Source organism: Dipodomys ordii, unplaced genomic scaffold (assembly GCF_000151885.1).
Source record: "Dipodomys ordii isolate 6190 unplaced genomic scaffold, Dord_2.0 Scaffold40, whole genome shotgun sequence".
NCBI lineage: Eukaryota > Metazoa > Chordata > Mammalia > Rodentia > Heteromyidae > Dipodomys > Dipodomys ordii.
The window spans coordinates 5970133-5997487 of record NW_012267256.1 but is presented as its reverse complement, the minus strand read 5'-3'; the positions used below and the strand labels follow the sequence as shown (position 1 = coordinate 5997487).

Sequence of the window (27355 nt, the reverse complement as noted above, 5' to 3'; positions counted from 1 at the left end):
GCACTTTATGCCCTCTCTACACTTCAATTGCTCTGATTTCTCCATGATTTGGGCATATCTCTATTTTATGAATGAAGTAATAGGTTAAATACACTACTTAAGATCTCAAAGCTAGTAGTGATTAGTGTGCCCTTAAGCTTGCTAGGCTGGTGCTCGACCTCTGAGACATCCCTCTAGCCCCAGAAAGCAAGAATTTTAAGTGTACACATCAACTCCTCTATAAAGATGCATCTCTGTATAAGCATGTTTGTTCGTGTAAATAGCTGTGGTGTTTAGCTTGCAGCCAGAGATAAATGAGTCATTTACTCAGTAAGTATATTATTTAGATATACTTACTGGTGTGACTGTTTTAGCTGCCTTTTTGTTTGTTCAGTATGAACATCTGTGGAAGTTTAAAAAAATGCAAAGGTACATTCTTGTTGGCATTGATTGAGGGAAAGTTTTGTAATTATATTTGTGCTTTCTTTTTTTTTGTGTGTGTGTGTGTGTGTATGTGCCAGTACTAGAGCTTGAACTCAGGGCTTGAATGTTGTCCCTTAGCTTGTTTTGCTCAAGACTGACACTCTACCATTTGAGCCACAGCTCTACTTCTGCTTTTTGGTGGTTAATTGTAGGTAAGAGTGTCACATACTTTGCTGACCAGGCTGGCTTTGAACCTGATCATCAGATCACAGCCTTCTGAGTAGCTAGGATTACAGGTGTGAGTCACCAGTGTCCAGTGCTTTTTTCTTTCTTTCTTTTTTTCTTCTTCTTCTTCTTCTTGTTCCTGTTCTTATTCTTCTTCTTGTTCTTGTTCTTCTTCTTCTTGTTCTTGTTCTTCTTCTTCTTTTAATTTCTTTGACTGTTTGGAGGACTGCTGTCTTGATGAGTCTGTGTAGTTTTGACTGAACTAAACATATCCTCACAGGTTCTTTGGGTAAGAATAATGGCTTTGAAATATTATAACAGAAACCATTCTCTCAGATAATTAGTATACCGAACTGGTGTGCCACACTGGAAATGTTTTCAACCTTTATTTTTCTGAAGAGGATAATAAGTACATCACCACATGTCTGCATTTAGGGTATAAATGTGAAGTTACCCAGCCAGCTGCCCACTAAAACCTGGACCTACTTGAGCTGAGATGTAAAGTAGGCGTTGCTGTAATGGCTCATAGGAGCCTCTCCCTTTCAACAGGCCTCCTGCTGCAAAGGCTTGAAGCTGCTCTTACTGCTTGAAGCTCTGGGGTCCTCTGGGCACCTTCAGTATCCCAAGGACTTGATACTGACTCGTGAGAAAGTCTATTTCCCAGTCCTGGCTCTTGTCCATTTTCTGATTCTCGGTTGGGATGGCGTCTGTGATGTCCTTCCCTCTTCCGGCATTCCCTTTTGATTGGCTCCTGTGTGCCTTGCTGCTCAGCCTTCCCCAAGCCTTTGTCATCTGCCTCGCTGTGGCTGCTTGGATGCCTCTCCAGACCCCTGCACCTGTGCCTTGTGACCGTTTATCCTATAGTAGGTCTGGGTCTTTACCTACCTTTGGATAGGTTGCCACATGGACTCCCTTCCCTTTCAGACAGACTTTGGTCTGATTTGAGCACTGTATACCCAGGGCCCCTCACAGTAGTCTCTTGTTCAGAACTGTTCCCATTTTTTTTCCACCCACCTCAATGAGAACTTGGTTTCCTTTCCTCTCAATTCCATGAGGCCCTGAGAATGAATTCGCTGCTTCTCAGCTGATGAACAAATTCTCCTTCGGTGTTAAAACAATCATTCATTCATTGTTGTTCTATTCCTCAAAGTACTTAGATTAAAAATACCAGGCAAGCAAGAAATAACAAGACTCTGAGAAGGAATCTATTCCCTGCGTGACTTCCCCCCCACACCAAGGCAAGTGTTCTACCACTGAGCCACAGCTTTATTTCCTGCTTTTTGGTGGTCTACTGGAGATAAGAGTGTCATGGATTTTCCTCCCTGAGCTGAATTTGGACCATAATACTCAGATCTCAGTCTCCTGCATAACTAGGTTTACAGGTGTGAGTAACATATGCCCAGCTACATTCCCTGTTTAAATAAATACATACATAGAACGTCAAGCAGAAAGCCTTGCGTTTTAGGATAGAGATCATAGGTCCAAGAGACTCACTGGAAGAAGAGTCCAGTATATAAGAATGGAAAATAAACATCAGCTTTTGGATTAAGTTCTGATCCCAATTTACAAGTTAACTTGGTAAGGGTCCTTGATACATCCCTGGACCTATTTCTTTATCTTTTTCTAAGCCTGGTTCTAAATTTACTAAATTACTTCGACTAGCCTTTCATGGGGGTGCAAACATGGAGGAATAAAACATTTTCCTAAATCCAGATTTCTGTGACAAACGGGAGGAGGGGGATGGAGGATGGGATGTAGGCGGAGGGGGGGGAGGGAAGGGGGGAGGGGAGCATCATGTGCTGATATTTGGGTTGGATCTGATTTCACTGAGATATTTTTCACAGCTGACTGGAGAAAGAGAACATGGAGAGAACCTGGCCAGGATAGGTCGGAGGTACTTTATTTCACAAACTCTAATGAGGCTATCACAACATGTGTCTGCTCATGAATAGCCACGGAGACCGTGGAAATCTTTATATCAACCCCAGGCCTGAGATGTAAGGTTTTTAGAAATTAATTCTCTCTGCAAGATGTCATTTGGCACCCTTATTTCTCGAGGGCTCCCCACTTGTTCCTTCCTGTCCCTTTTGGAGGTGACAGGTTAAAGCCATGGCTTCAAGTTTAGACCTTGCTTTATTGAAATTGTAACATTGCATTCCAGGGAGGAGGGTCTTTCCTAAGAGAATTGTTTTGTGTTCATGTGAGTCTCATCAGAGAAGGCACCCTCCTCCCCCAACTCTGCCCCATCTCCCCTTGCAGGAAATACCACTTACTTATTCCAAAAGGTTTCTGATATAACAACAGTTTTAAGGACATAGAATTATACTGGGAATAAGTTTTATGACCATTGTTTTATGCTTCATACAAAGATAATTTGACTCACGGTAGAATTATTTAACTTTCCATTAAATATCTTTAAAAAACAAAGGCAAAGTGCTGTAATTTGTTGGGACAGATGGCAAAGTATGTCAAGGTATTTGAGTATTTGGGCAGTGGGTATCGAAAGCAGATTTCCGTGATTGTCATGGTTCAGTGAGCTGAATTCTCTAATGTCCCTGCAAACAGAGAGGTTATTTTCACGGTCGCTCCATTCACTGGGGTGGACCTGGGGCTTAGGAAGGAACCAGTATTGTTCCTAGAAGTTTAAGGGCAAACCTCAGGGTCCATCCCTTCCAGCATGTCTCCCTGCTCATAACAAGACTTGTGGCTCATGCCTGTAATCTTCTCTACTCAGGAGGCTCTGAGATCTGTGGATCATGGTTCAAAGATAGCCTAGGCAGGAAAGCCCATGAGATTCTTATCTCTAATTAACCACCAGAAAACTGGAAGTGGAGCTGTAGCTAAAAGTAGCTTTGTGCAAAAGAGCTCAGAGACAACACCCAGGCCTAGAGTTCAAGTTCCATGACTGACAAAAAAAAAAATCCTTTGAGTGTCCACAAGAGAATTTAGTATTTTTTTTGGCTTGTATTTTAAAATAACTTATAGCCAAGTACTTGTTTATCCTAGCTACCCAGAAGCTTAAATCCAGGGGATTACATTTTTGAGCCAGTCAGGAGGGAAAAGTTTGCAAGACTTCATCTTCAAATTAACTGGCAAAAAATTGGGCTAGGGTTTTGGCTTAAGTGATAGAGCACCAGCAAAGCAAGCAAGCAAGCTGTACAAGTATGAGGCCCTGAATTTACACCTGAACACCAGCAGAAAACTCTCAGAACCCAGCCTGTAAGGCAAGTGCCGTCTCCAGTGCACGTGACCTTAAGCCATGCAGTAGCCCAGGGATGAGGCGCTTCAGAAAGGGTCTGTGATTTTCCCGTTATAATTACAGTCCCTAGAAAACCACAGCTGTGGTTTTCTGTCATTTTCTGGGGAAAGTCTAAAGGATTCTGTTCCCTTGAGAATCCCTCCATTTCTCCCTAGATCTGAGCTCATTTGGGAAAGAACCATGGCATTTCTGTAGGTTAAGATTCTCCCCTGGCCTTTTTGGCAGCCTCCTGGATTTGTTGGGTCTTTCCAGACTCTCCCTACTTCCGGGTACTCTCTCCTTCCCATAAATAATCTTGATTTTTAGAGCCAGGGCAATGGGAAGATGCCACCTGGGCATCTTGCTGGGCAGCCAGGGCTGAGTGGGTAGGTGGATGCCAGGGCTGGCCCTGGAGTGGAATGGTGGGTGGAAGTGTCTTCAGCTACATGTTCAAGGTCACCTTTTATGATAAAAACGTGGCCTGGAGAAACATAATATAAGCCTTTGAAGTTAGGGCTGTGGAGACTTGAGACAGGATGTGATTAGAGAAACAAAATCTGGCTTCAAGGTTATTATGTTAAGGAGGAGTTGATCTTGGAAGAAATGAATGAATGTCTTGGACATCTTGCTCATTTCTTGCAGATGGCTTCTCAGAACCAACTTCTCCCTTCTTTTGACTTTGTTGTGGGTTCTCTTGGACATATTGCCTAGTAAAAAACAATAGAGGAAAAAGAGCAAACTACATAAGAACCTCTTGTTTCCATAAATTGGAGTTCATGTTGATATGCTTCATTATATATAGTCCTATGCACTAAGCAGTTGGGTTGTTGAGAACCCCTGTTAAGAATATCATATTCAAAACAACAACAAAAGAAAAGATGGGCACCGATGGCTCACACCTGTAATCTTAGCTACTCAGGAGTCTGAGATCCAAGGATCATGGTTCAAAGTCAGTCTGGACAGGAAAGTCCGTGAGACTCTTATCTCCAGTAAACCACCAGAAAACCAGCAACGGTCCTGTGGCTCAAGTGGTAGAGCACTAGCCTAGCTGAAGAGCACAGGGACAGTGCCCAGGCCCAGAGTTCAAGCCCCACAACCAACAAAAACAACAACAACAGCAAGCGTATCATATACATAGTCTAGTTCTTACAAATGAGGGAGATCATGCGATCTACTTTTCTTTGGGCCTGGCTTACTTCACTTAATACAATTTTTTCCCAAGTCTTTTCATTTCCTAACAAATGGGGCAATGTCATTCTTTCTGATGGAGGCACAGAATTCCATTGTGTATATATACCACATTTTCTTGATCCATTCATCTACTGAGGGGCATCTGGGTTGGTTCCATATCTTAGCTATGGTAAATGATGCTGTGATGAGCATCATCATATGGGTGGCTTTAGTGTGGCCTTGTCACACTCACAATTAAAAAAAAAAGGAGTTTAAGAAATTTCTAGTGTATTTGCATCCCCTGACCCACAGTCGAATCTTTCACCATTTTCTACCCCAGACAGTGACTGAGGTTTCTAGATCTCATACCTCACCTTCAGCCTCTCTGTTGTGTCTTTCTACTCCTATCTTTTTTAGGGGGAAGGAGTGCTGGTACTAGGTTTAAACTCAGTTTGCTCCACTTGCTTACTCAGTTGGTATCCTTCTTCAATGACTCCTGTTCAGCTTTCGCTGGTGATTTTTGATATGGATTCTACTAGGCTTTCTGCCTGGGATGACTTCAATCCTCAGCCCTCTAGCTGTGAGCTTCCTGGGTTGATAGGATCACAGTTGTGAGTCACAAATGCCTATCTCTACTGTTTTGGTTCTAGAACTGCCTACCATGCACCTTTTTGCGAGAGTATTGTACCTCTTTGCAAGAGTACCTACTGTGTTAGGTCTCCTCACTGTGTTTACTAACTAAGGCTGGACTTCTGTTTGTTTGGGGCATTGAAGATGCTTCTCTATGCATCTTTTTTCCCACTGAAATTCAAGAGAAAGAGATATAAAAGGAAGCTCATTAGTCAATACTCTGGTGGTAAATAAAATGCTAGTCACTTCTAAGTGTCCTTAATGGAGCATTAAAGGAGAACACACTTTATTAGATGTGCATGGAATTTTTATTCTTGTAGACAATTTAGAAGATAAAGGAGAAAATAAATGTGACTCAGAGGTCTACCACCCAGAGATTACTGTGAACAAGTTGGTATTTTTCTCGCAGGTTTTCTTGGATGTATGTTTTTGTTTCATGTGGCTGATTATATGGATATTATCTCCAACCTTTTTGTGTAGTAGCAACATGTAAGTATATTTCTAAAAGCTACTTTTTAGGAAACATGGATACACCTTTGGGGAAAAAAACATCATTATGATAACCTGTATCTCAGCGTATGTATACATTTCCACACTTTGTTTTTCTCTTTATGCATAATTCTGTAGTCATTATCCTAGATTTTCAAGAAATGACAGATTTAGGGTTAAGCAATAGAGCACCTGTCTAGCAAACATGAAACTTTTAAGTTCAAACCTTAGTACTTGCAAAACAAAGCAAAACATATGGTAAATTTAAACTTTCTCCCTCTCTCTTCTTTCTCTCTCATGCATGTGTGTGTGTGTGTGTGTGTGTGTGTGTATGCATGCATGCATGTATGTGTGCATGAGCTTTGTACCTGTAGGAATTACAGTCAGGACCTCGTGCTCTTAATTGGCTTTTCCACTCAAGGCCGGTGTGCTACCACTTGATCCACAACTTTACTTCCAGGTGTTTGGTGGTTAACTGGAGATGAAGTCTCAGATGTTAGGCTCTACTTGCTTGATAGAAACTTCAAGATTTTTCTGCTGAGATGTTGTGGTGATAAATTCTCTCATTTGTAGAACTGGTTAGTCCAATAATGTCAAAGATAACAAAAAACAAGCTGTAACTAATGTAAAAATTCATAGCAATTCACAATAGTTGACATTTATGGGCACAAACCCTCTGTCTGGACCTACACCTATTATTCCCCATGTATGGATGCATTTCCAGCTTTGAAAACCTGGAAACCCAGGTAGTTCCTGCCGTCCAGTCTGAGGCTGCTGAAGTTGGGGCCTCAGATTTAGCCCCCTTCAAGTTGTGTGGACCAGACTGCTTTACCCTTTGTTGTAAAATTGGGCTAATTAAGGATTTACATCCTTGCATTCTTGGGTGGATGAAGTACATTGCTGTAAGTTAGTGCTTTTTTGTAGTGTCTGGCCTTTGGTAAATGTCTTGGAAATGTGAGCTCAGATAGGTAATTGGGTTTTGGATGGAAGAACTGAATCTTTGGGAATTATCTGTCTGTAATTTTGGCTCTGTAGAGTTCAGTCATGATTTTCTTCTCTAGCCAATCATTTCATACAGGAGGAGTTCCAGCCCAAGTGGGTTTTGGGGGTGTTTAAGAGGCCTTTCTAGAGCTACAGCTCCTCCGGCCATGGTAAATTGGTCCTTTTGTCTGATTTGTTACTTCTGGGGAAAAGGGACCACCAAGGGGAAGTTGTTCTGTTCAAAGGCAGATAGTAAATATTTTCATCTTGGTGGGTCACACAAAGCCTGTCACTTTAAGTCTGCAGCCCAGACAATATGCAGATCAAAGGCTGTTTTCTAAGCAAGCTTTACTCAGAGATACCACAGTTGAAATTTCATATCATTTTCACATGCCATTAAATAACTCCAGTCATCTCTCGTTCTATCACAGTTCACTTATTGTGGTTTCACTGTATCACGGGTTTTGAAAAAAAATCCTTATTGCTACTTGAAGGATTTTCACCTAACCCGGGGTGTCTGGACTGTCCTCCCGTGACAGATGAGGGACTCACTGTATTATCTTTTCATTTTCTCTCCAACTGTTTAAAAGTATGAAATTCACGGGCCATACATTTCCAACCTTGCTGTCATGGGTCATACCGCAGACTTAATCTGCCTTTTGTAGAAGATGCTTGACCGCTAATTTTGTTTGTTTGTGCTGTTTTGCTTTTTAATTCCCAGGCCTGCGAAAGCTTTCTACTGTGCTTAAGTCTTTAGGGGCTGCTCCTCTCTTTTTCTATTATTTAGTCAGTCAAGATATAGTTGGCAAAGAGCGTGCCGTTGGAATATTTGAATTCTACTCTTTGAGACTTTTACGTGCTAGGGTAAAGGAATAAAAATAACCAGCAGGCATGATCCTTCAAGATGTAAAAGCAACCCAGTTTGCTAAAAGACATGGCAAAGGATAAGCAAATAAAAAAAAATGGATTAGAAAGGCACACTGTTAAGAACAGAACCCTCTTATCAGAAAACACATAGCTACTGTTTAAGAAGTCTGCCGTTCATTCCTGCAGCTGAAATCAAAATACATTTCAAATTCTTTCCTTTTTTTTCCTTTCCTATTTTTTTTGATTGCATAAAGAGGCAATAGGTACTGTTTGACTAAGGAGGAATAAAAATGTCATGTCCTTTGTGTTTTCTTCTACTGGCAAATATCTACTTAACTTGCTTTAGTTAACTCAAAATACGTGATGAGAAATTTGTTATATTATTCATCACAGCTCTTGGATAGTAGTGCCATTCCCCAAATCATGTGGTTTTGTTTTTTTTTTTCCAAAGAGTACAGCCTCTTTCTCTTTTCAAGAGCAGTGGGCGTTTGTGGAATGATACAGGGAAGTTTGAGCCAACCACGCCAGTTTTGAGCTAATCACTTCATTTATGGCCCTTGGGACCTTCCACAAAGACCAGGGGAGGACTCTGTGGACCTAACAGCACACAGCTGTTTCCTTTCACCTCGGGAAGCCAAAGGATGGCCTTGACTCTTGGATGCCACTGCATAGACTTCTTCTGTTTCACTTGGAGCAGAAAACATCCTGTTTCATCATGTACGTTAAACAGGGTAAATACGTCTCACAGAAGTCACAGTTAGTACTTTCACTTAGAGCTGAGAATTTTCCTCAGGTCATGACACTTTTTTCTTTTTGGTGGTGGTTGTTTATTTTCCACCATTTACTCTCGTTATAAAAAATAATTCAACTCTTCTTGTCAAACAAAACCAAAATAGTATATTTTTGGACACATACATCACATTTTTCTGGCTTTAGCCCACCCCCACCCCACCAAAGTAGACCAAATGTGTGTGTGCACACCCCTACACCAAGACAATGAAACAACTCTCCCTGACCACATTTACAGAAAATAACACCAGAATACACTGCAAAACAGAAGGTGTCATCGGCTCTGTGTCTGGAGGGTTCCTCCCATTGTCTTGTACCAGGTGAGTGACTATCAAAACCCAGCAGTATGTTCTTAGAGTAAGCACCCTTGGAGTAGCAAGTCTTTTCAATCAAGGTTGTCTCTTCACCTAGGTAGTCCTTGTCTACTTGGGCTCTGCTCTTCAAACAACTGACCAGATGTCCCTTCAACAGAATGTTTGGTTTCCCCTTAAAAATTAAAGGAAGGACTGGGCTCACATCTGTCATCCTAGCTACTCAGGAGGCTAAGATCTGAGGATCACAGTTCAAAGCCAACCCCTGGCAGGAAAGTGAGACTCTTATTACCAATAAACCACCAGAAAACTGGAAGTGGTGCTGTGGCTCAAGTGGTAGAGCTGTTTTGCCGTGAAGAGCTCAGGGACAGCACCCAGGCCCAGAGTTCAAGCCCCAAATCTGACCCCCCCCAAAAAAAAATTCAACTGAAACAGTAGGTGCCTTACATGCAGAAGAGCATTCTAGAGAAAAATCCTCTTCGCTTTAGACCTACCTAACTGCATAGGCTTTGTAAAAAGACATTTTATTAGGCCTGGATAAAGAAGCCCACATAATGAAAAGTCCCCTAAAAAAAAAAGAGCATGTTTAAAACAAAGTCTGTGGCAAAGAAACAGAAGAATAAAATAGTGGCAGTGGCCAATAGCAATTAATATAATGCATACATCTAAATATGGTTGGGGTATTATTCAAATATAATTTTAAATAAATCCCAACTTCTAAATAAAGCCTTTAAACTTAAAAATAATTGTCATGTACTACTGTCTGAATTCAAATACCTTCAGAATAAATGATCTTGGCATCATTTATCCAATTAGAACATTGCTCAAATGAAGGAAAATTCTCAAAATTTCTCCCTAGAAATGAGTCAGCCCTAACTAGACATGGGTTTCTAGGATCATCAGACTTTTTTTTTTGCATGCCCACAAGATATGCATTAAGAAGATCAATTAAGAAGATTTCATTCTCTTAGACAAATATGAGAAATATATGTATATAGTAAAATTCATGTATTTCACAATTCTCCCTTGATCACATAACCTTTTTTTTTCTTCTGAGAACTCTATAATTGGTTGTAGCTATCTGGTTTTGAGAAAGAGGAGAAAATATTGATTTTTGATATATTAACTACATTTTGAAATTCATAAAATAGAAGAATATCACTTACTTTTTATAGAATTCTGTCCGTAGCAAACTCTGAGTTTGGTCAGACAATTAGAGCAAGGATTTCTTAAGTTTTTGTGTGAGTGCCTGTATTGGGACTTGAATTCAGGGCCTGGCTGCTGTCTCTTACCTTTGTTGCTCAAGGTTAGTAGTATTCTACCTTTGAACTGTGATCCTCAGAGGTCAACCTCCAGAACAGCTAGGATTACAAGTAATTTTTTTTTTTTCCGGTCATGGGGTCTGAACTCTGGGCCTGGGCACTGTCCCTCAGCTCTTCAGCTCAAGGCTAGTGCTCTACCACTTGAGCCACAGTGCCACTTCCAGCTTTTTTCTTTTTGCTTATGTGGTGCTGGGGAATTGAACCCAGGGCCTCATGCATGCAAGGCAAGTGCTCTACCACTGAGCCACCTTCCCAGCCCTACAAGTAATTTTTTTAGAACTTGATCTTTAGTAAGGTACTTTACTTGACCTGATACATTAAAAAAATCACACAAATACACATATACACAGGATCATGGGGGTATACCATGAAATTCACCTTAGCCTTACATTTCTTTCAGAATCTGCCATCAACTTTGGCTAGCTGGCCAAGAAAAGTTGTGGTCACTTCAGTGTTAAATCTATTACATCATGACTGCATTAGCAGGGATTATAGATTATACAGGCAACTCTCATGCCTAATCATAGAAGCTGCAGGAATAATGAAAATAAGGCATACCACTTGGATTTTTTGTTACCTTCATATTCATTTTGGAAAAGGAGTGTTGTAAATAATTTATCCCAAAGGTATGCTTTATATGTTTTGTGATTCATAGTTTATCCTTTATTTATTGAAATTCTCTCAATCAAAAGCATCAGAGTGTATTTACTACTGGATGATAAAACTATTAAAATTAATGATGCTTAGGAGGCTGTGAATTTTCAGTCTGAAAATCATTTAAGGACTAAACACTTATTTGGAATTTTGTAAACACATTGGATTTCAAAATCCAGTACTCATTTTTTTAATTTATTTGTCAGTTGTGGGGTTGAACTCAGGGCTTGGGCACTGTCCCAAAGCAATTTTTCTCAAGGCTAGCACTCTACAACTTTGAGCCACAGCACCACTTTCTCTTTTCTGGTGGTTCATTGGAGATAAGAGACTCACAGACTTTTCTACCTGAGCTGGCTTCGAACCATGAGCCTCAGATTTTGGCCTCCTGAATAGCTAGGATTACAGGCGTGAGTCACCAGCGCATGGCAAAACCCAATATCTTTTTTATAAGTGCCCTGAAGAAAACTGGGTATATAAGGATCATATCTCACCACAGTAAAGGCTTTGTACAGCAGACTTAGGGCTACCATTACATCAAATAGGGGGAAAAAGCCAAAAGCATTTCCCCTAAAATTAGGAAGGAGACATGATCATCACTTATTCAGTATAGTTGTTCAGTTCTGAACCAGAGCAGTAAGGCAAGAGAAAGAATTAAGAGACAAAATTGGAACGGAAAATTAAAAAAAAACAAATTGTCCAGGTATCAGGTATGATGAACACGTATGATGAACAAAGTATCAGGATACAAAATCAATACACAGAAATCAGTAGCTTTTCTACACACCAATAATAAATTTACTGGAAAAGAAGTCAGGAAGGCAATCCCATTTACAACTTTGAAAAAAATGTAAAATACTCCTAATACCTAAATGAGATGTTAAATACTTCCAAAATGAAAACTATCAAGCACTAAAGAGAGAAATTATAGAAGATGAACCCATCTCCCATTGATCATAAGTCAGCAGAATTAATACTGCTAAATGGCCATATTACCAAGGGTAATCTTCCAGAGAATATCAAAATTGTAATTGATATTGCTCATAGAAAAAGTCAAAAAGCAATGCAAAAATTCATCTAGAAACACAGAAGGACCCCAAAATAGCTAAAGCAATCAAGCAAAAGAGGAATGAATGCTAAGCTGGGTGAAGACATGCATTCCTGTAATACCGTTTCTTAGGTGGCTGAGTGAGGCAGGAAGAATTTGAGGTCAGCTTGGGCAACATAACAACACCCTGTTTCAACAGAACAAAACGAACATGAATAATGCTGGATCTATCATAATAACATGAGTTCAGATTATATTATAGGACCATAAAACAGACACATAGACCAATGGAATAGAATAGAGGATCCGGAAATAAAACACCACAACCATAGCCATCCGATTTCTCACAAAGGTGCCAGAAACATACATTGGGAAAAAGACTGCCTCTTCAAAACTGGTTCTGGTAAAACTGGGTGTGTACATGTAGAAGACTGAAACTTGACCCTCATTAAGATCAATGAAAGACCTGAAAGTTTGCAATGACTAGGAGAAAACAAAGGAAACAGTTCAAGATCTAGGAGTAGGCAGTGACTTTCTGAATAGGACTCTAATAGCCCAGGAAACAAGCGCTTGGCAAAAGAAATAATTGAGTGTAGAGATAGTCCACAGAATGGGAGAAGAATCTTGGTCAGATATTCATCTAATAGGGGATTAATATGCAGACTATATAAAGGATTCACCACATTAAGTGACAAAAGAAAATTCCATTGACAAATGGGACTGAACCAGTGGAATCGAACAGATACTTTCAACAAACATATGAAAAAAATATTCAGCCTTTCTAGCCATCCAAGGGATGCAAATGAGAACTACCTGGAGTCAGCTGCAGGTGGCTCACGCCTGTAATCTTAGCTACTCAGGAGTTTTAGATGTGAGGATGCCGTTCAAAGCCAGCCCAGGCTGGAAAGTCTGTAAGACTCTTATCTTCAATAAACTACCAAAAAGCCAGAAGTGGAGCTGTGGCTCTAGTGGTAGAATACTAGCCTTGAGCAAAATAAGCTATGGATAGTGCCCAAGCCCTGAGTTCAAGCCCAAGGATCAGCCTAAAAATCCCCTCAAAACTGCATTGAGATTCTTTCTCAGTGTAATCAGAATGACTGTCTTCAAGAAAACAAAAATAAATGCTGACTAGGTTGTAGCAGAAGGGGAAGGAATCCTTTTTAGTAGGAACATAGTTTATTCTAGCCACTAGGGAAGTCAGTGTGAGGTTCTTCAAAAGAGTAGAAATAGAGCTTCCTAATCATAGAGTGACACCATTTCTGGGCATTTGCCTAAAGGAACAAAGTGAACTTCCCACAGAGATACCTAGGCACCTCAGCACTATTCCCGACTGCCAAGATAGGGAATCAGCCTAGGTGCCTGGAATGGAGCGTTGAGACGAGAGATGGTCATACTTAATGAAATAAACTAGAACAAGACAAATGTTGTTCTCTTGGAGTGAGGGAAGACCATGAAGGTAAAGGGGGACCCAGAAACACTGAAGGAAAAGGAGAGTGGGTGGGAGATACGGGAGGGCAGAGAGCCAGTGAATATGATCAAAGTACGTGTTAGGTAGGTGCAGATATATCCCCATGAGACTGTACTCCGAAGAAGAAAAGCAAAACAAACAGGTATAGATTAAGAATGCATGTTGGCTTCGCTTGTTCATGAAGACATGTTGAGAAGCTGTTGTAATCTCTGTGGGATTGACTACCTCCTTTGAAGTCACCTGATAGTCATTAAGCCCATCTTCTCTCAGGAGGTAAGGAAATATGCTTTGACCTATTTAGGTTACATAGAAAGGAAAGTTTATATACTCTTGCAACATGACCACAGGCAGTAGCCTGTGCTTTCCCACCGATTATTCTTTTCCTATTAAAAAATACCTTTAAGTAGTTGTACAAAGGAGGTGCCATGTAACAAAGCAGATTATGAATACATCGCTTCTTGTTCAGTGTCATCCCTCTCAACATTCTTACCCTCCATTGATCCACCCCTTCTCTTATTATTTTTTATCTTGTGGTATATACAATGAATTACTGACTGCGTTCTCGCTTTCCTACTTCGTTGGTCTACCCTTCTCCCCTTGGCCCTGGCCCTTATTGGATGTATCCATTTCCTGGTGTTGATTTTGGTGGACTTTGACCTAGTCTATTATACTCAAGCTAATTCATTTGTAACCATTTTCATAAGGCCTGACTCAGTAGGTTTACTAAGATTTTTCTTCAGAGAGAGCTTGCGTTTAGTTTTGTGAAAGTCCAATCAAGCTTCATGCAATCGTGGTTCTTTGCTCTTTTTTCTTTTTCTTTTTGGTTGGTCCTGGGGCTTGAACTCAGCCTGGGCTCTGTCCCTGAGCTTCATTTGTTCAAGGCTAGCACTCTACCACTTGAGCCACAGCACCACTTCAGAAACAGAAATTTCTCTTACCCTGTGCCGGTGAAAAGTCCCACATCCCCTCCTCCACTTTCCCCTTGCCTTCATGCTTGAGCTCAGGATCCATGCATGAAAGTACCGTAGCCATGGTGGGCTTGCCCCTTCTCTAAATGGGCCTGCCAGTGTTGGAGAGGAAAAGGAAGGGCTGAGAGCAGGGCTGGGACCTGCTGCTCCTGTCCTGCCAATTTGCTTATCTAGCTATGTCAGGAGACCAGCCCTGCTTAAATCTTCCTATGGTACTGTTCACAGGATGTCTGTTGGTCTACCTGCAGCATCGCACCAAAGGTTGGGCCTCTTTCCAGCTTTCACTCAAGTGCTTTCCAGGGTGGTTTGAGGTCTTTTTCAAGGTCTCCTGGGCTCCCCATTCTCTAGTTACAAGTAAATAAATTTGGCAAGAAAAAGACCAAGTTAGAATATCCCTGAGAAGTAAAAGAAGGCAGCCAGGCATCTGATGGCTCACTCCTGTAATCTTGGCTACTCAGGAGTCTGAGATCTGAGGATCCTGGTTCAAAACCAACTCAGGCAGGAAAGTAGTGAGACTCTTTTCTCCAGATAATCACCAAAAAAAGCTAGAAGTGGAGCTGTGGTAGAAGGCTAGCCCAGAGCAAAAAATCTCAATGGCAGCACCCAGAATCAGCTTCACCAACACAACAACAACAAGAACAACAACAACAATAAACAACAAGAAGGCATCTTCTCATTCAGCCCCCTTGCTGGCACAACAGCACAATCACTTTTTGTTTTTGGTGTTGACACTGCGGTTTGAACTCAGAGCCTGGGTGACTGTCCTTTAGCTTTCTCCCCTCAAGGCTGGTGCTCTACCACATCTGGCTTTTCGGTGGTTAATGGGAGATGGATCCCATGGACTCTTCTGCCTCAGCCAGCTTCTATCTGTGATCCTCAGATCTCAAGCTTCTGAGTAGCTAGGATTACGGGCTTGGACCAACAATGCATAGCTAATGGCATAACTGTTCTACATTTAAAGCAAGTCAGGATTGACCTTGGTGCCTGTTCTCAGTGCTCTCTGTGATGTCCCAGGAAGATCATATAGACACACAGCACTACAGAACATTGCTCAGAGCCAAAGGACCCGTGATGTAAAAAAAAAATGATGAGTGAATTATGTATTATTAAATGGTTGTTTTCCCAAGAGAAAAGCCAGGGATGTTCAGCTCTAAGTCTAGAAATCTGTTTTTCTGTTTTGTGCATTTCTTTCATTTCCTCTGGCCCTTTCTACTGTTTCTTTGATTTTTAGTTGTCTCAGGTTTGAGAACAGAATAAATTAAGGCCCTGAACTTTGGTCCCCTGGGGATTTAAAGGGATCTACAAAAGGTTAATTTCCCAATATTTAACATAAATATGACTATATATATAAATATGCATTTTTTTCTTGCAGAGTGACACAAATAAAATGGTCTTGTGTATAACAGCCTAAGGAATTGCCTGCTGTTCAATGTTTTTCTTTTGTTGTTGTTGTTGTTATTATTATTATTTTGTGCCAGTCCTGGGGCTTGAAGTCAGGTCCTGGGTGCTGTCCCTGAACTTCTTTTGCTCAAGACTAGCCCTCTACCACTTGAGCCACAGCACCACTTCCAGCCTTTTCTGTTTATATGGTACCGAGGAATTGAACCCAGGGCTTCATGCATGCTAGGCAAGTGCTCTACCACCAAGCCACCATCCCAGTTTTTTTATTATTATTTTAAAGTAATTGTATAAAGGAGTTTATGAGGACAGTGTATCTTGATGAGTGTCAGTCCTTTCTATTGTTCACTTTCAATCTTTCACAATATTTAGTATAAGTCAGAATGCAACACTATGCCCCCCTTCCTTTCTGGTCTATGAAAATTTTAAATGAAAGTGTCGCAAGAGATAGTTATAAAAGTCAGTGGTTTAGCCGCACTCTATGTCTTTGTTTTGAGCTTCTTTAATTTTTATTGAATTTTACTTGACACTGGATCTTGTTTCCAAAATGAGCCCATTCATCTCATGGTTGTCACGCTCACCAGGAAGTTTTGTTACTGTGAATTTTGGTCACAGGTGGACTGCTATTTTGTGTGACTCCGCTCGGGAAAATATGAAGTCATCAAGAGAACTGATCTTCTGCAACAGAGACACAATGGAGTCCACAGAAAGTATTTCTCCTGGCAGCTCTTCCTTCCGTTTGATGTTATCATTCTTCAGATGGGTTGTGGGTGTGTGTGGGTAAAAAGAAATCTGTGAACCCAAACCTTTTTATTTCCACTTTTCCTTCTGCTTGTGACCCTTCCCTCCCCTTCCCGAAGCGGATAGACATGGCTCCGGAATTCTCATGACAAAGTACTCTCTGGAAAACGTACCAAGCTGCAGGCTGTGAGCTGCGCCCTGCGTTAAGATGCCGAGAGGAGGAAGGGTTTTTATTCCCCAGTGAAGTGTTGTTGCTGTTTCCGTAGGTTATGAAAATTAGACACGATCAGTGCAATGAATGTAAACAGAATGGTAATGTGGAATGTGGAGGCCTGTAAATGCTAGCTGGTCAAGGTCTGGAGTGCAGTGTGTGTGTGTGTGTGTGTGTGTGTGTGTGTGTGTGTGTGTGTGTGTTTGTATAGGTAGTAATGGAAATTTTGTAGACTGTTAACAGTGTCTGTTAACTGACTGTAGAATCCTTTTCCTTTTGACAAGTAAAAATAATGTAATTTATGGTGTACAACATGATGCTTGATCTATGTATACTTTGTACAATGGCTAAATCAAACTAACTTATTCTGATATACTTGCCATTTGTGAGGACACTCTGTGTATGTGTGTGTGTGTGCACATTTGCACCAGTATGCCAGTACTGGGGCTTGAACTCAGGGCCTTGACATCCTGTTTGACATTTTTTGCTCAAGACTAGTATTCTACCACTTGAGCCACACCTCTATTCCTACCATTTTTGCTGGTTAAAGCCTTTCTGATTTATCTGCCTGGGCTGGTTTAGAACTAGGATCTTCAGATCTCAACCTCCTGAGGAGCGAGGCTTACAGGTATGAGCCAGCAGTGCCCAGCTTGATGAGAACACTTAATATCCACCCTCAGTGTGTACTGATGTTTGAGTGGGTCCTTACTCATTTAGCAAACGTGTTTATCTTGGGCATTGGGAGGCACTGGGAAATTGAGCAGTTGGGGTTCAGGTACTCCAATGAGATAGGCTTGAAAATAAAGCGTTGCTTGTAGAACAGAGAACAGCTCTTGTGAAGTTCTCTTTGCTTGGTTATTTTATCCTCTTCTCTGGAGACTTCATGAAATCACAGTTTCTTCAACAGATTCTTTGATTTATTTCTCCATGGTATTTTACTTTCTTTTGGAAAAGATAAAATTCTAACTGATTGACTTAAAAATTTTCAAGCAATGTGAATTGCTGCAAGTGTTTTTGTTGATGTGTGTGTGTGTGTGTGTGTGTTTGTGTGTGTTGGTTCTAGTGCTAGGGCTTGAACTAAGGGCCTGGGTACTGACCCTGAGCTTTTATTTTGTTGTTGGTTATGGGATTGAATTCAGGGCACAGGCACTGTCCCTGAGATTGTTGCTCAAGGCTAGTGCTTTACCATGTTGAGTCACAGCGCCACTTCTGGTTTTCTGTTGGTTAATGAGAGATAAGACTTGAGGAATTTCCTGCCCAAACTGGCTTTGAACCATGATCCTCAGATCTCCTTTCTGAGTAGCTAGGATTACAGTTCTGAGTAGCTAGGATTACAGGCGTGAGCTGACTCTGAGCTTTTTTGCTTAAGGCTAGTGCTCTACCACTTGAGTCACATCTCCACTCTGGCTTTTTGGTTGTTTATCAGAGATAGGAGGCTCACAGACTTCACTGACCAAGCTGGTTTTGAACCATGGTCCTCAGATTTCAGCCTCCTGGTTAGATAGGGTTACAGGTGTGAGCCATTGGTGCCCAGCTCATGTTTGTATTTTTAAATTTGGATGTTAGTACTAGATAACCCACTCTATCCACAAAGAAGACACCTATAAATAAGGATGTACCTTTTGCTGTTAGGAATAAAGTTACCCCAGTGATGTATGCTTCCTCTGACATTCATTTAACAAAGTACATCCTAGGTAGAAAACACATTTTATTTGCAACACTCTTTCAAGGGCTTTTAGTGAGGGAATTTTGATGGAGATAATGGATAATACAATTTAGAACAAAATGAGAAGTGAAAGAATTGATCAGATGTTCTTTTTCTTTTAGGACAAGTCAAAGTCTTCAGGGCTCTGTATACCTTTGAACCCAGAACTGTAAGTATTCTGTTTTTGTAACTTTTATGTTGGCATAACAAAGTCAGGCGATTTTAGGTAGATTCTTACACTGGTGTAACTGGTCTGCCATTTCTTGGATAGAAGTTGGGTGAGGTTACAGAAATGAGCGTTTCCTCACTTCCCACTGCTGGCCCTAGATGCGCATGCTCAGCCCTCGGGTTGATCCGTATGTCCTGTGATCTAGATGCGCATGCTCAGCCCTCAGGTTGATGCGTATGTCCTGTGATCTAAATGCGCATGCTCAGCCCCCAGGTTGATGCGTATGTCCTGTGGTCTGGATGCGCATGCTCAGCCCCCAGGTTGATGCGGATGTCCTGTGGTCTGGATGCGCATGCTCAGCCCCCAGGTTGATGCGGATGTCCTGTGGTCTGGATGCGCATGCTCAGCCCCCAGGTTGTATGTCCTGAAGATCCTGTGGTCCTTTCCCTACTGCTTCTCCCCTCCCGGTGACACCGCCGAGTCACCAATGATCTCATGGAGAACAGCGACCCTCTCTTAGTGGTCCTTCCTTCTATTTCTGCTCTATGGCGTTTCCGTTGTTGCAGTGTCTACCATCACCGCGCAGACCCCGCAGCGCGCTGTAAACCCGGCTCCCGTGAGAGCTGTTATTTCATGCCTGATTGACCTATTCCAGGGCCCCGAGGAGGGCAGAAGTGGGGAAGGATGGGGAGACCATCAGCCCCCTCTGGGCCACGCCATGGAGTGATTCTTTTTTTATTGTGAGAATACCCTACAGAGGAGTTACAATTACATGGGCAAGATAACGAGTACATTTCTTTTTTTTTTTTGGGTGGGGGGGTCCGGTCGTTTGGCCTGATCTCTGGGCCTGGGTGCTGTCCCTCAGCTCTTCAGCTCAAGGCTAGCGCTCTACCACTTGAGTCACAGCACCACTTCCGGCTTTTTTCTTTTTGCTTATGTGGTGCTGAGGAATCAAACCCAGGGCCTCAGGCATGCAAGGCAAGTGCTCTACACTGAGCCACCTTCCCAGCTCCACGAGTACATTTCTTATCAAGCATTGTTGCCTCCTCTTTGTTTCCCCTTCCCAACCCTTTTCATCTTCCCCCACTACCCCCACCTGATCCTCCCCCCCCCACCAAAGTTGTAAAGTTCGTTTTTCAACATAACGACTTGTACATCTTATTGTTGCAATGGGTCCACCTGTATCCCTAGTTAAACGATTTGTTTTTGCCCTTCCCCTCCACAAATTATACCAACATCAAATACAGAGAAAGCAGGGGTTATACTGTGGGGGAGGGACATACAAAACAACATAGAAATCATCTTATAAATATGTTAGAAACAATTGCATCAAAGAGAAAAAAACATTTAAATACTTATCTTGGGGTTCATTCCCCTAACATCAACTGATCTGACCTTTTCTGCTTGACTCAGACATATACTAGTTGTTGCAAATAAGGGAAACCATAGGACTTATGTTTCTTTGGGCCTGGCTTACTTCACTTAATATAATTTTTTCCAAATCTTTCCATTTCCTAACACATGGGGCAATGTCATTCTTTCTGATGGAGGCATAGAATTCCATTGTGTACATATACCACATTTTCCTGATCCATTCATCTACTGAGGGGCATCTGGGTTGCTTCCATATCCTAGCTATGGTAAATAATGCTGCAATGAACATAGTTGTGCTGGTAGCTTTAGTATGGTCTTGTTTGTGATCAGTTGGGTAAATGCCCAAAAGTGGGATTGCTGGGTCATAGGGGAACTCTATATGGAGTCTTTTGAGGAACCCCCCATACTGCTTTCCAAAGTGGTTGAACAAGTTTACATTCCCACCAACAATGCAGTAAGGTTCCTTTCTGTCCACATCCCCTCCAACATCTTGTTATTAGAGTTCTTGATTATAGCCATCCTAACTGGGGTGAGGTGGTATCTCAATGTTGTTTGATGTGCATTTCTTTTATGTGTCTATTGGCCATCCTTCTTTCCTCTTCAGAGAAGTTTCTCTTTAAGTCTTTAGCCCACTTATTTATTGGGCAGTTGTTTCCTTGAAGATTTGTTTTTGGGGGATTTAATTTTTTGAGTTCCAGACCTTTGTCAGTTGTATGGCTAGTGAAGATCTTCGCCCAATCTGTGGGCTTTCTTTTTTTTTTTTTTGGGTCCGGTCATGGGTCCTGAACTCTGGGCCTGGGCGCTGTCCCTCAGCTCTTCAGCTCAAGGCTAGTGCTCTACCACTTGAGCCACAGCACCACTTCTGGCTTTTTTCTTTTTGCTTATGTGGTGCTGAGGAATCGAACCCAGGGCCTCAGACATGCAAGGCAAGTGCTCTACCACTGAGCCACCTTCCAAGCCCCTCCGTGGACTTTCTATTGATTTTGCTAGCTATGTCCTTTGCCATGCAGAAGCTCTGTAATTTCATGCAATCCCATTTGTCCAACCTTTCTTTGATTTGTTGTGTTTCTGGGTCTCTATTAAGAAAATTTCAGCCTGTACCAAGAAGACCTAGGGTTTCTCCATTCCATCCTGTAATGTTTTCAGAGTGTCTGCTTTGACTCCAAAGTCTTTGATCCATTTGGAGTTGATTCTGGTGCAGGGTGATAGATAAGGATCTAGCTTTAGTTTTCTACAAGTAGTTAACCAATTTTGCATGGAGTGATTCTTGATGTGTTCTCCCCTCTGCCCCCAGTTAGCATCACCTTTATCCTTCCTCCTTCCCCCTTGGTTCTCCCTGGCCTTATGTCTCTTCTCATCCAGATACCAGCTTCTCCTTTTGTCTTCATTCTCTGCTAGACCCATCTTCCTAAAAATGCGGCTTCCATTTTACCACCTGCCTCAAATCTTCATCCAATAGAGGGTATGACCCTTCATAGTCCCTCCTCGAATCATGAGATCTGACTTCTGGTGAACCCATAGCAGAACCACTGCTGGACCTACAGTGTTGCCCATTCTAAGCTCTGTGAACTACTTCCTCTTCCACAGACCCTTCTCAAACCACTTTACTTCCCCTACCTCCTCCACCTCTAACCTAAGACTTGGCCCGTGTTTCAGCACTTCACAGTGTACTGTGTAAACTCAGGCAGGTTTTCTTTTTCTCTCTTTGTGGGTCTTGAACTCATAGCCTGGGTGCTGTCCCTAAGCTTTTTTGCTCAAGGCTAGAGCTCTACCACTTGGAGCCACAGCGCCATTTCCCATTCTCTGGTGGTTAACTGGAGATAAGAGTCTCATGGACTTCTCTACCCAGGCTGGCTTTGAACTGGGATCCTCAGAGCTCAGCCTCCTGAGTAGGTAGGATCACAGGCATGAACGTCACCAGCACCCTGTATTTCAGGGGTTTTATGTATTATATGTACAGCTGAAGTTACTCGTAAGCAGTGATTGTTATTGTTGGTGGTAGGAACAGTGGTTGTTGTATTGAGAAGTGTAACACATATTTCTGGTTGCCTGGTATACTAATTAATTTACCTTCAGTTCGGCTCTGAGATGGCATTTCTCCATTAGTTTTGTTGTTGTTGTTTGTTTTTAATAAATTCTTAGTTGTTATTGAATGTATAGGAGAAATTTGAAAGGTGAACATATTGTCTGGAGGATCCTAGACCGTGGTTAGGAATGGCCTTTCTAAGCTTCTCAAATCGAATCACAAAAGGCATCAACCTCAGAGTTAACTCTGTGATTGGAAGCTTATAAGGCCTCACTTTCTCCCTTCTTTAAATCCAGATCTTGAAAGGTCCAGTTTGATGGGTCAGGGAGCCCCTAGGTTAACTAAGCATGTGTTCCTGATGTTAAATTTTGAATATCGCCCCAGAACGGGGTTCGTTCACATTCGCTTCTGAATGAGAATTCCTAGTGGACATGTTGGAAGCTCAGGTTGGTCTTTTCCCACTGTGTCTGGCAGCCATTTTCTTTTAGAGGGACAAAGACACCATAACTCCCTGAGGAAGGATCTTACCTCCTCAAACCCACAGGGACCTGGCAAGATTGATGGGCTGAGCTGAAGGACCTTTTGCCAACATAGGCAACACTTTAAGAAGACCTAAAGTCTTTGGACTCTGTGTGTGTGTGTGTGTGTGTGTGTGTGCACTGATCCTGGGGCTTGAACTCAGGGTCTGGGTGCTGCCCCTTAGCTTTTGCTCAAGGCAGGTCCTCTACCACTCAGGCCACGCTTCCATTTCTGTCTTTTTGGTGGTCTTTAGCTGGAGGTAAGAGTTTCATAGATTTTACTGACCAGGCTAGCTTCAAACTGATCCTTAGATCTCGGTAGCTACAATTATAGGATGAGCCATCAGTGCCTAGCCAAGACTTGTTTTTAATGACTATTCTGTCACCAGGTGATAGTGATAGCAGTGGCTTACTCATATGAATGATCCTTGGAAGAGGTAGACCATGATACCACTTGTGCCTCTGGGTTCTTCACAGAAGCCCATTTGTCTTCTTAAAGCCCACCTGTCGTACTTAAAGGCGGGTAATCTTGACATCATCCAGCCCTCCATCTGATAAAGTGTCCCACAGGGACCAGTCTGGACTGGATAGACCAGTGCAGAGACATCTGGCCGGGTGTGACCGGGGAGTGTCCATGTCAGAGGGAAACCATCTGGACCCCAGCAAGGCTTTGCGGAGCAGCACAGATTATGGAGGAAAGGAATTCTAGAATAGGAATCCCAAAACTGAGGTAGCAGGCCAGCCCGGCTCCACACTGTGAGGCCGGCAGCACATTCTTTTAATGTCTGTGGGCCTGCTTGTGAAATGGATACTGCACCCTCACCCAGCCACACCTAGCGGGTTGTTTTGAGGATCAGATGAGGCTGGTTTTGTTCATTGTGTTATTATTCCCTTCTCCCCACCCCATCTCCTCCCGCCCACCCCCGCCCCAACCTCCTGACTAGGAATTAGAGCCCAGACCTCTAGCTTTTATACAGAGGGGTTGTAGTTATGTAAGTCAGGTAAAGAGTACATTTCTTTTTGGACCATATCACCCCTTCATACTTCCCTAGTTCTCCCTCCCGTCCCCACCTACAAGTTGAATAGTTCATTAAAAAAAAAAAATCATTGTAAAGGTGATGTAGGTGGGGGTTACGGTAAGTACATTTCTTTTTGAGCAGTGTCACCCCTCTCCCTCATTTTCCCCTGTTTTTTTTTCCCCCTCCCAGTATAGTTCATTTGTAACATAGTGTCTGGTGAGTAGCACCACTGCATTTTTACCCTTTGTCCTCCATTTCTGTCCTCTTCCCCCCCCATCCTCCCAAAGACAAATACACAAACAAACAAGACAACAGGAAAAGAAAACAAAAATCGCAATTAAAAAACCCCTCTTGTTTCCATTTCCTGGAGTTCATTTCAATAGCTATATACTTTTTTTTAGAGCGGCGACGCACGGCCCTACCCCGCTCAATAAATATTTTGTATGCTGACATGCACATAGGCATTACACCTTTGTGTTCCTCTCCTAAGAGAATCACTGTGTGTGACTTATCATGTCCTAGTGATTTTTAGATCTAGCTTCTGTGTAGGAGAGGAAACACGTGCTGCGCGTCTAGCTTGCTAGGCTTGGTGGTGCTTGACCACTTTTGCCACCCTCTAGCCCTGGACTGCACTCACTATTGTGGGAAAGACTGGGAATAAGGAATGACAGATATTTTCCAAGACTATCAGCTTTGAACCCAATCAATGGTTATTAACATGACAGCAAATAATGGCTGTGCAGGATGTGTCTCTGTAGGAGAGCCCTGGTAGGCTTACGAGCAGGGCCTCAGTATTCTGACTGTCACATGCTCTCTGGTCTTGAACTGTGTGGCAGTCACAATAGCTCAGCTCCTCAGCATTGTTGATGTTTGTCGAGGTCAGAGGAGCACCTGACACCTGATAAACATAATGAAGTGTTCAGTGAAAAATGTCGTGGAGAATTTGTTTTTCCATTCTGTTAATTTTTGGGGCCTTTAAGGTTACCAAATCTGAAAAAGATCAACGATTTCTGTAAGCTTCCCATAGAATATATACTTGAGTAAACCAACAAAAATAACACCTTGGGCCAGGTCCTGTTGGCTCATGAGGTGTGAAGATCAAAGTTCAAAGCCAGCCTAGGCTAACAAATCCAAGAGATTCTTATCTCCAGATATGCAGCAAAATACTAGAGGTGGAAATATAGCTCAAGTGGTAAAGCAACAACTTAGAGTGAGAAAGCAACAACTTTGAATAAGAAAGCCAACTGAGTTTAAGCCCCAGTTCCAGAACACACACACACACACACACACACACACTCACACACACTCACACACACACACACACTCACACACACACACACACACACACACACAGAGTAATGCTTCAGGAGCCATGTTAATCTGGAATATACACAATAGGAATGAGAATATATCCCCAAGTATGTACCTACCTAGTGCGGGAACTTTCTTGTTCTGATATCGCATGGTTCTTCAAGGAGAGAGGAAGGGGAAAGCTATTAAAAACCTGGGAGCAAGCTGAAAATAGAGACAGGCTCACTTCACCGAGCTGTGGTTTTCTCTTTTCTGTCCCATCAACAAGATGCCAGGAATTTCAAAGTAGAGCCTCAGTGAATAATTTATATGGAGTGTCTTGCTGGTGGTTGCTTAATGGAAAAAGTGAATATTGTAGGTAGAAATCTGATTTTTAAATCAGCTTTGCTATCTCTGTGACCTTCAGCATTCTGAAGAATTTCAGAGACGGCCTTTCTAGTCCTGTTAGGAAAAAACAACCCCTCGCTTCTTTGCAGGTAGTGGTGTGGGGCTTCTTGGAGCTTTTGATGAAAAGAAAATAAACTGGCCACAATCATTCCTCAGGCTGAAAAAAAATCAAGACCTTTTCTCTATGTGACTGAAATTGACCCCTGTTGTGGCCTTCATTGAAACACTCCCCCCACCTGGGATATGACGTGGCTGATCGGTATGGATCAGAGCTGCAGCCATTTACCAGCACGAAGAAGTATCCAGATGATTGCTCTTGGCCCTGGTTTCCAAATAATGCAGCTTACCAAACCACAGACACTGAGTTTTAGCTTTGACATTTTTGCACTTTTAAAATGGAGGTAAAGTTCACATGACATAAAATCAGCCATTTGAAAGCAAACTACTTAGTGGTGTGTGTACTGTCTAGTCAGAGTGGTGGACAGTGATAACCTCTGTCCCCCAAATAACCCGCTGCCATTAGACAGTTATTTCCCTTTTCCCTGGACTTCACTATTGGCGTCATGGAGAATCATAATCATGGTGATTTTGTACGTGTGTGTATTCAGTGTATTTGGTGGTGCTGGGGTCTTGGGGCTTGAACTCAGGGCCTGGGTGCTATCCCTGCCTTTGTCTGCTTGTTTGTTTTTTTCTCAAGGCCGTAGCTCCACTTCTGGATTTTTGGTGGTTAATTGGAGATAAAGAGTTTCATGGATTTTTCCTATCCAGGCTGGGTTCGAACTGCCATTCTCAGATCTCAGCCTCCAGAATTGCTAGGATTACAAGCATGATCCATCTGACTAGTCTCTTTAAAGCTATTTGTTTGGTACTTTTTTTACACTGTTTCTTTTTGTGTTAAGAGTGAGTGGTCTGATTGGAAGTAGGAATTTAGCCCAGGGATGGTGGCTCGTATCTGTAATCCTAAAAATTTGGGATGTAGAGATTCTGAAGATTGAGGTTCAAGGCCAGTCCAGGCAGCAAACGGGTATCTCAACACAAAAGCTGGTTGTGGTGTCACACAGCTGTGGCTGCAGTTTGAGGCAGGCCTAAGTAGAAAGACAGAAGTCCAAGCCTGCCTGGAGGGGTGGGACTGGCAGGATGATGACAAAATAAAGCGAAAATCAACCCGCTCTGCCCAGCAAGCACGAAGCCCGGGGTTCAGACCTCCACTGTTTCAAACAATAAACTAATACTACTACTAATAATTTAGCTGGACTTGTCTCTTGCAGTGGTAGGAAGGTGAAACCACAGGGCGAGATACTTCCTTTCCTGAAAGCAGCAGTAGAAGATCTAGGGAGACATAAGTGAGCAAGTTTACACTAAAGAAGTCCAGCACAGCTCTGACGCCGGAAATCAAGGCATCTTAAGTAACTCCAGGAAATGGAGTCATTCTAGGAAAAAGCTGCAGTTCACATCTATCCTTGTTTTTTTTTTTTTCTGAAATGCCATCCATTTTCTTTCATTCTCCCCTTCCATACCTTCGTGTCTTCTGAAGGAGAGGTACAGTCTAATTAAAATTCCTAGCAAAGGCCACTCTCTCCGTGTCGGGGATGGTCACAGAGTAGCGGGGATGCTATGGTACTGAATGCATCTCTACAGCCTGTCTGACCGCGGCAGATATTAAAGAAAATAATTAAAGATGATAAAGGCATAATTAAAAGAAGTATGAAAGGAAATCGTTTCCCTAATCACTTCCTGCAGCCATTAAATATTGGTAGTAAAACTGCTCCTCAATCATCAAAACGTTTTAGGGACAGATTAGAGGTCTTTAATTTCCTTTCTCTGAAATATATTCAAATGAAATTATGATGCACATCATCAGCTCTAGGAGGTTAATTTTATTTAGTTTCTGTTGTGTGGAAGTAGTGTCTCTGTAAATCAAAGTGTAAATGAAACAG

The 27355-nt window shown here is 42.2% G+C and overlaps 1 protein-coding gene across 1 annotated transcript in view; it reads left to right on the top strand.

Annotated features, from left to right (window-relative positions):
- The window catches only part of Ostf1 (osteoclast stimulating factor 1), a 53023-nt gene that overhangs the window by 5739 nt on the left and 19929 nt on the right, over nucleotides 1–27355 (top strand). The window contains exon 2 of the mRNA XM_013018481.1: nucleotides 18737–18783. Coding sequence (XP_012873935.1) covers nucleotides 18737–18783 — 47 coding nt within the window. The remainder of the gene's footprint in view (nucleotides 1–18736; nucleotides 18784–27355) is intronic.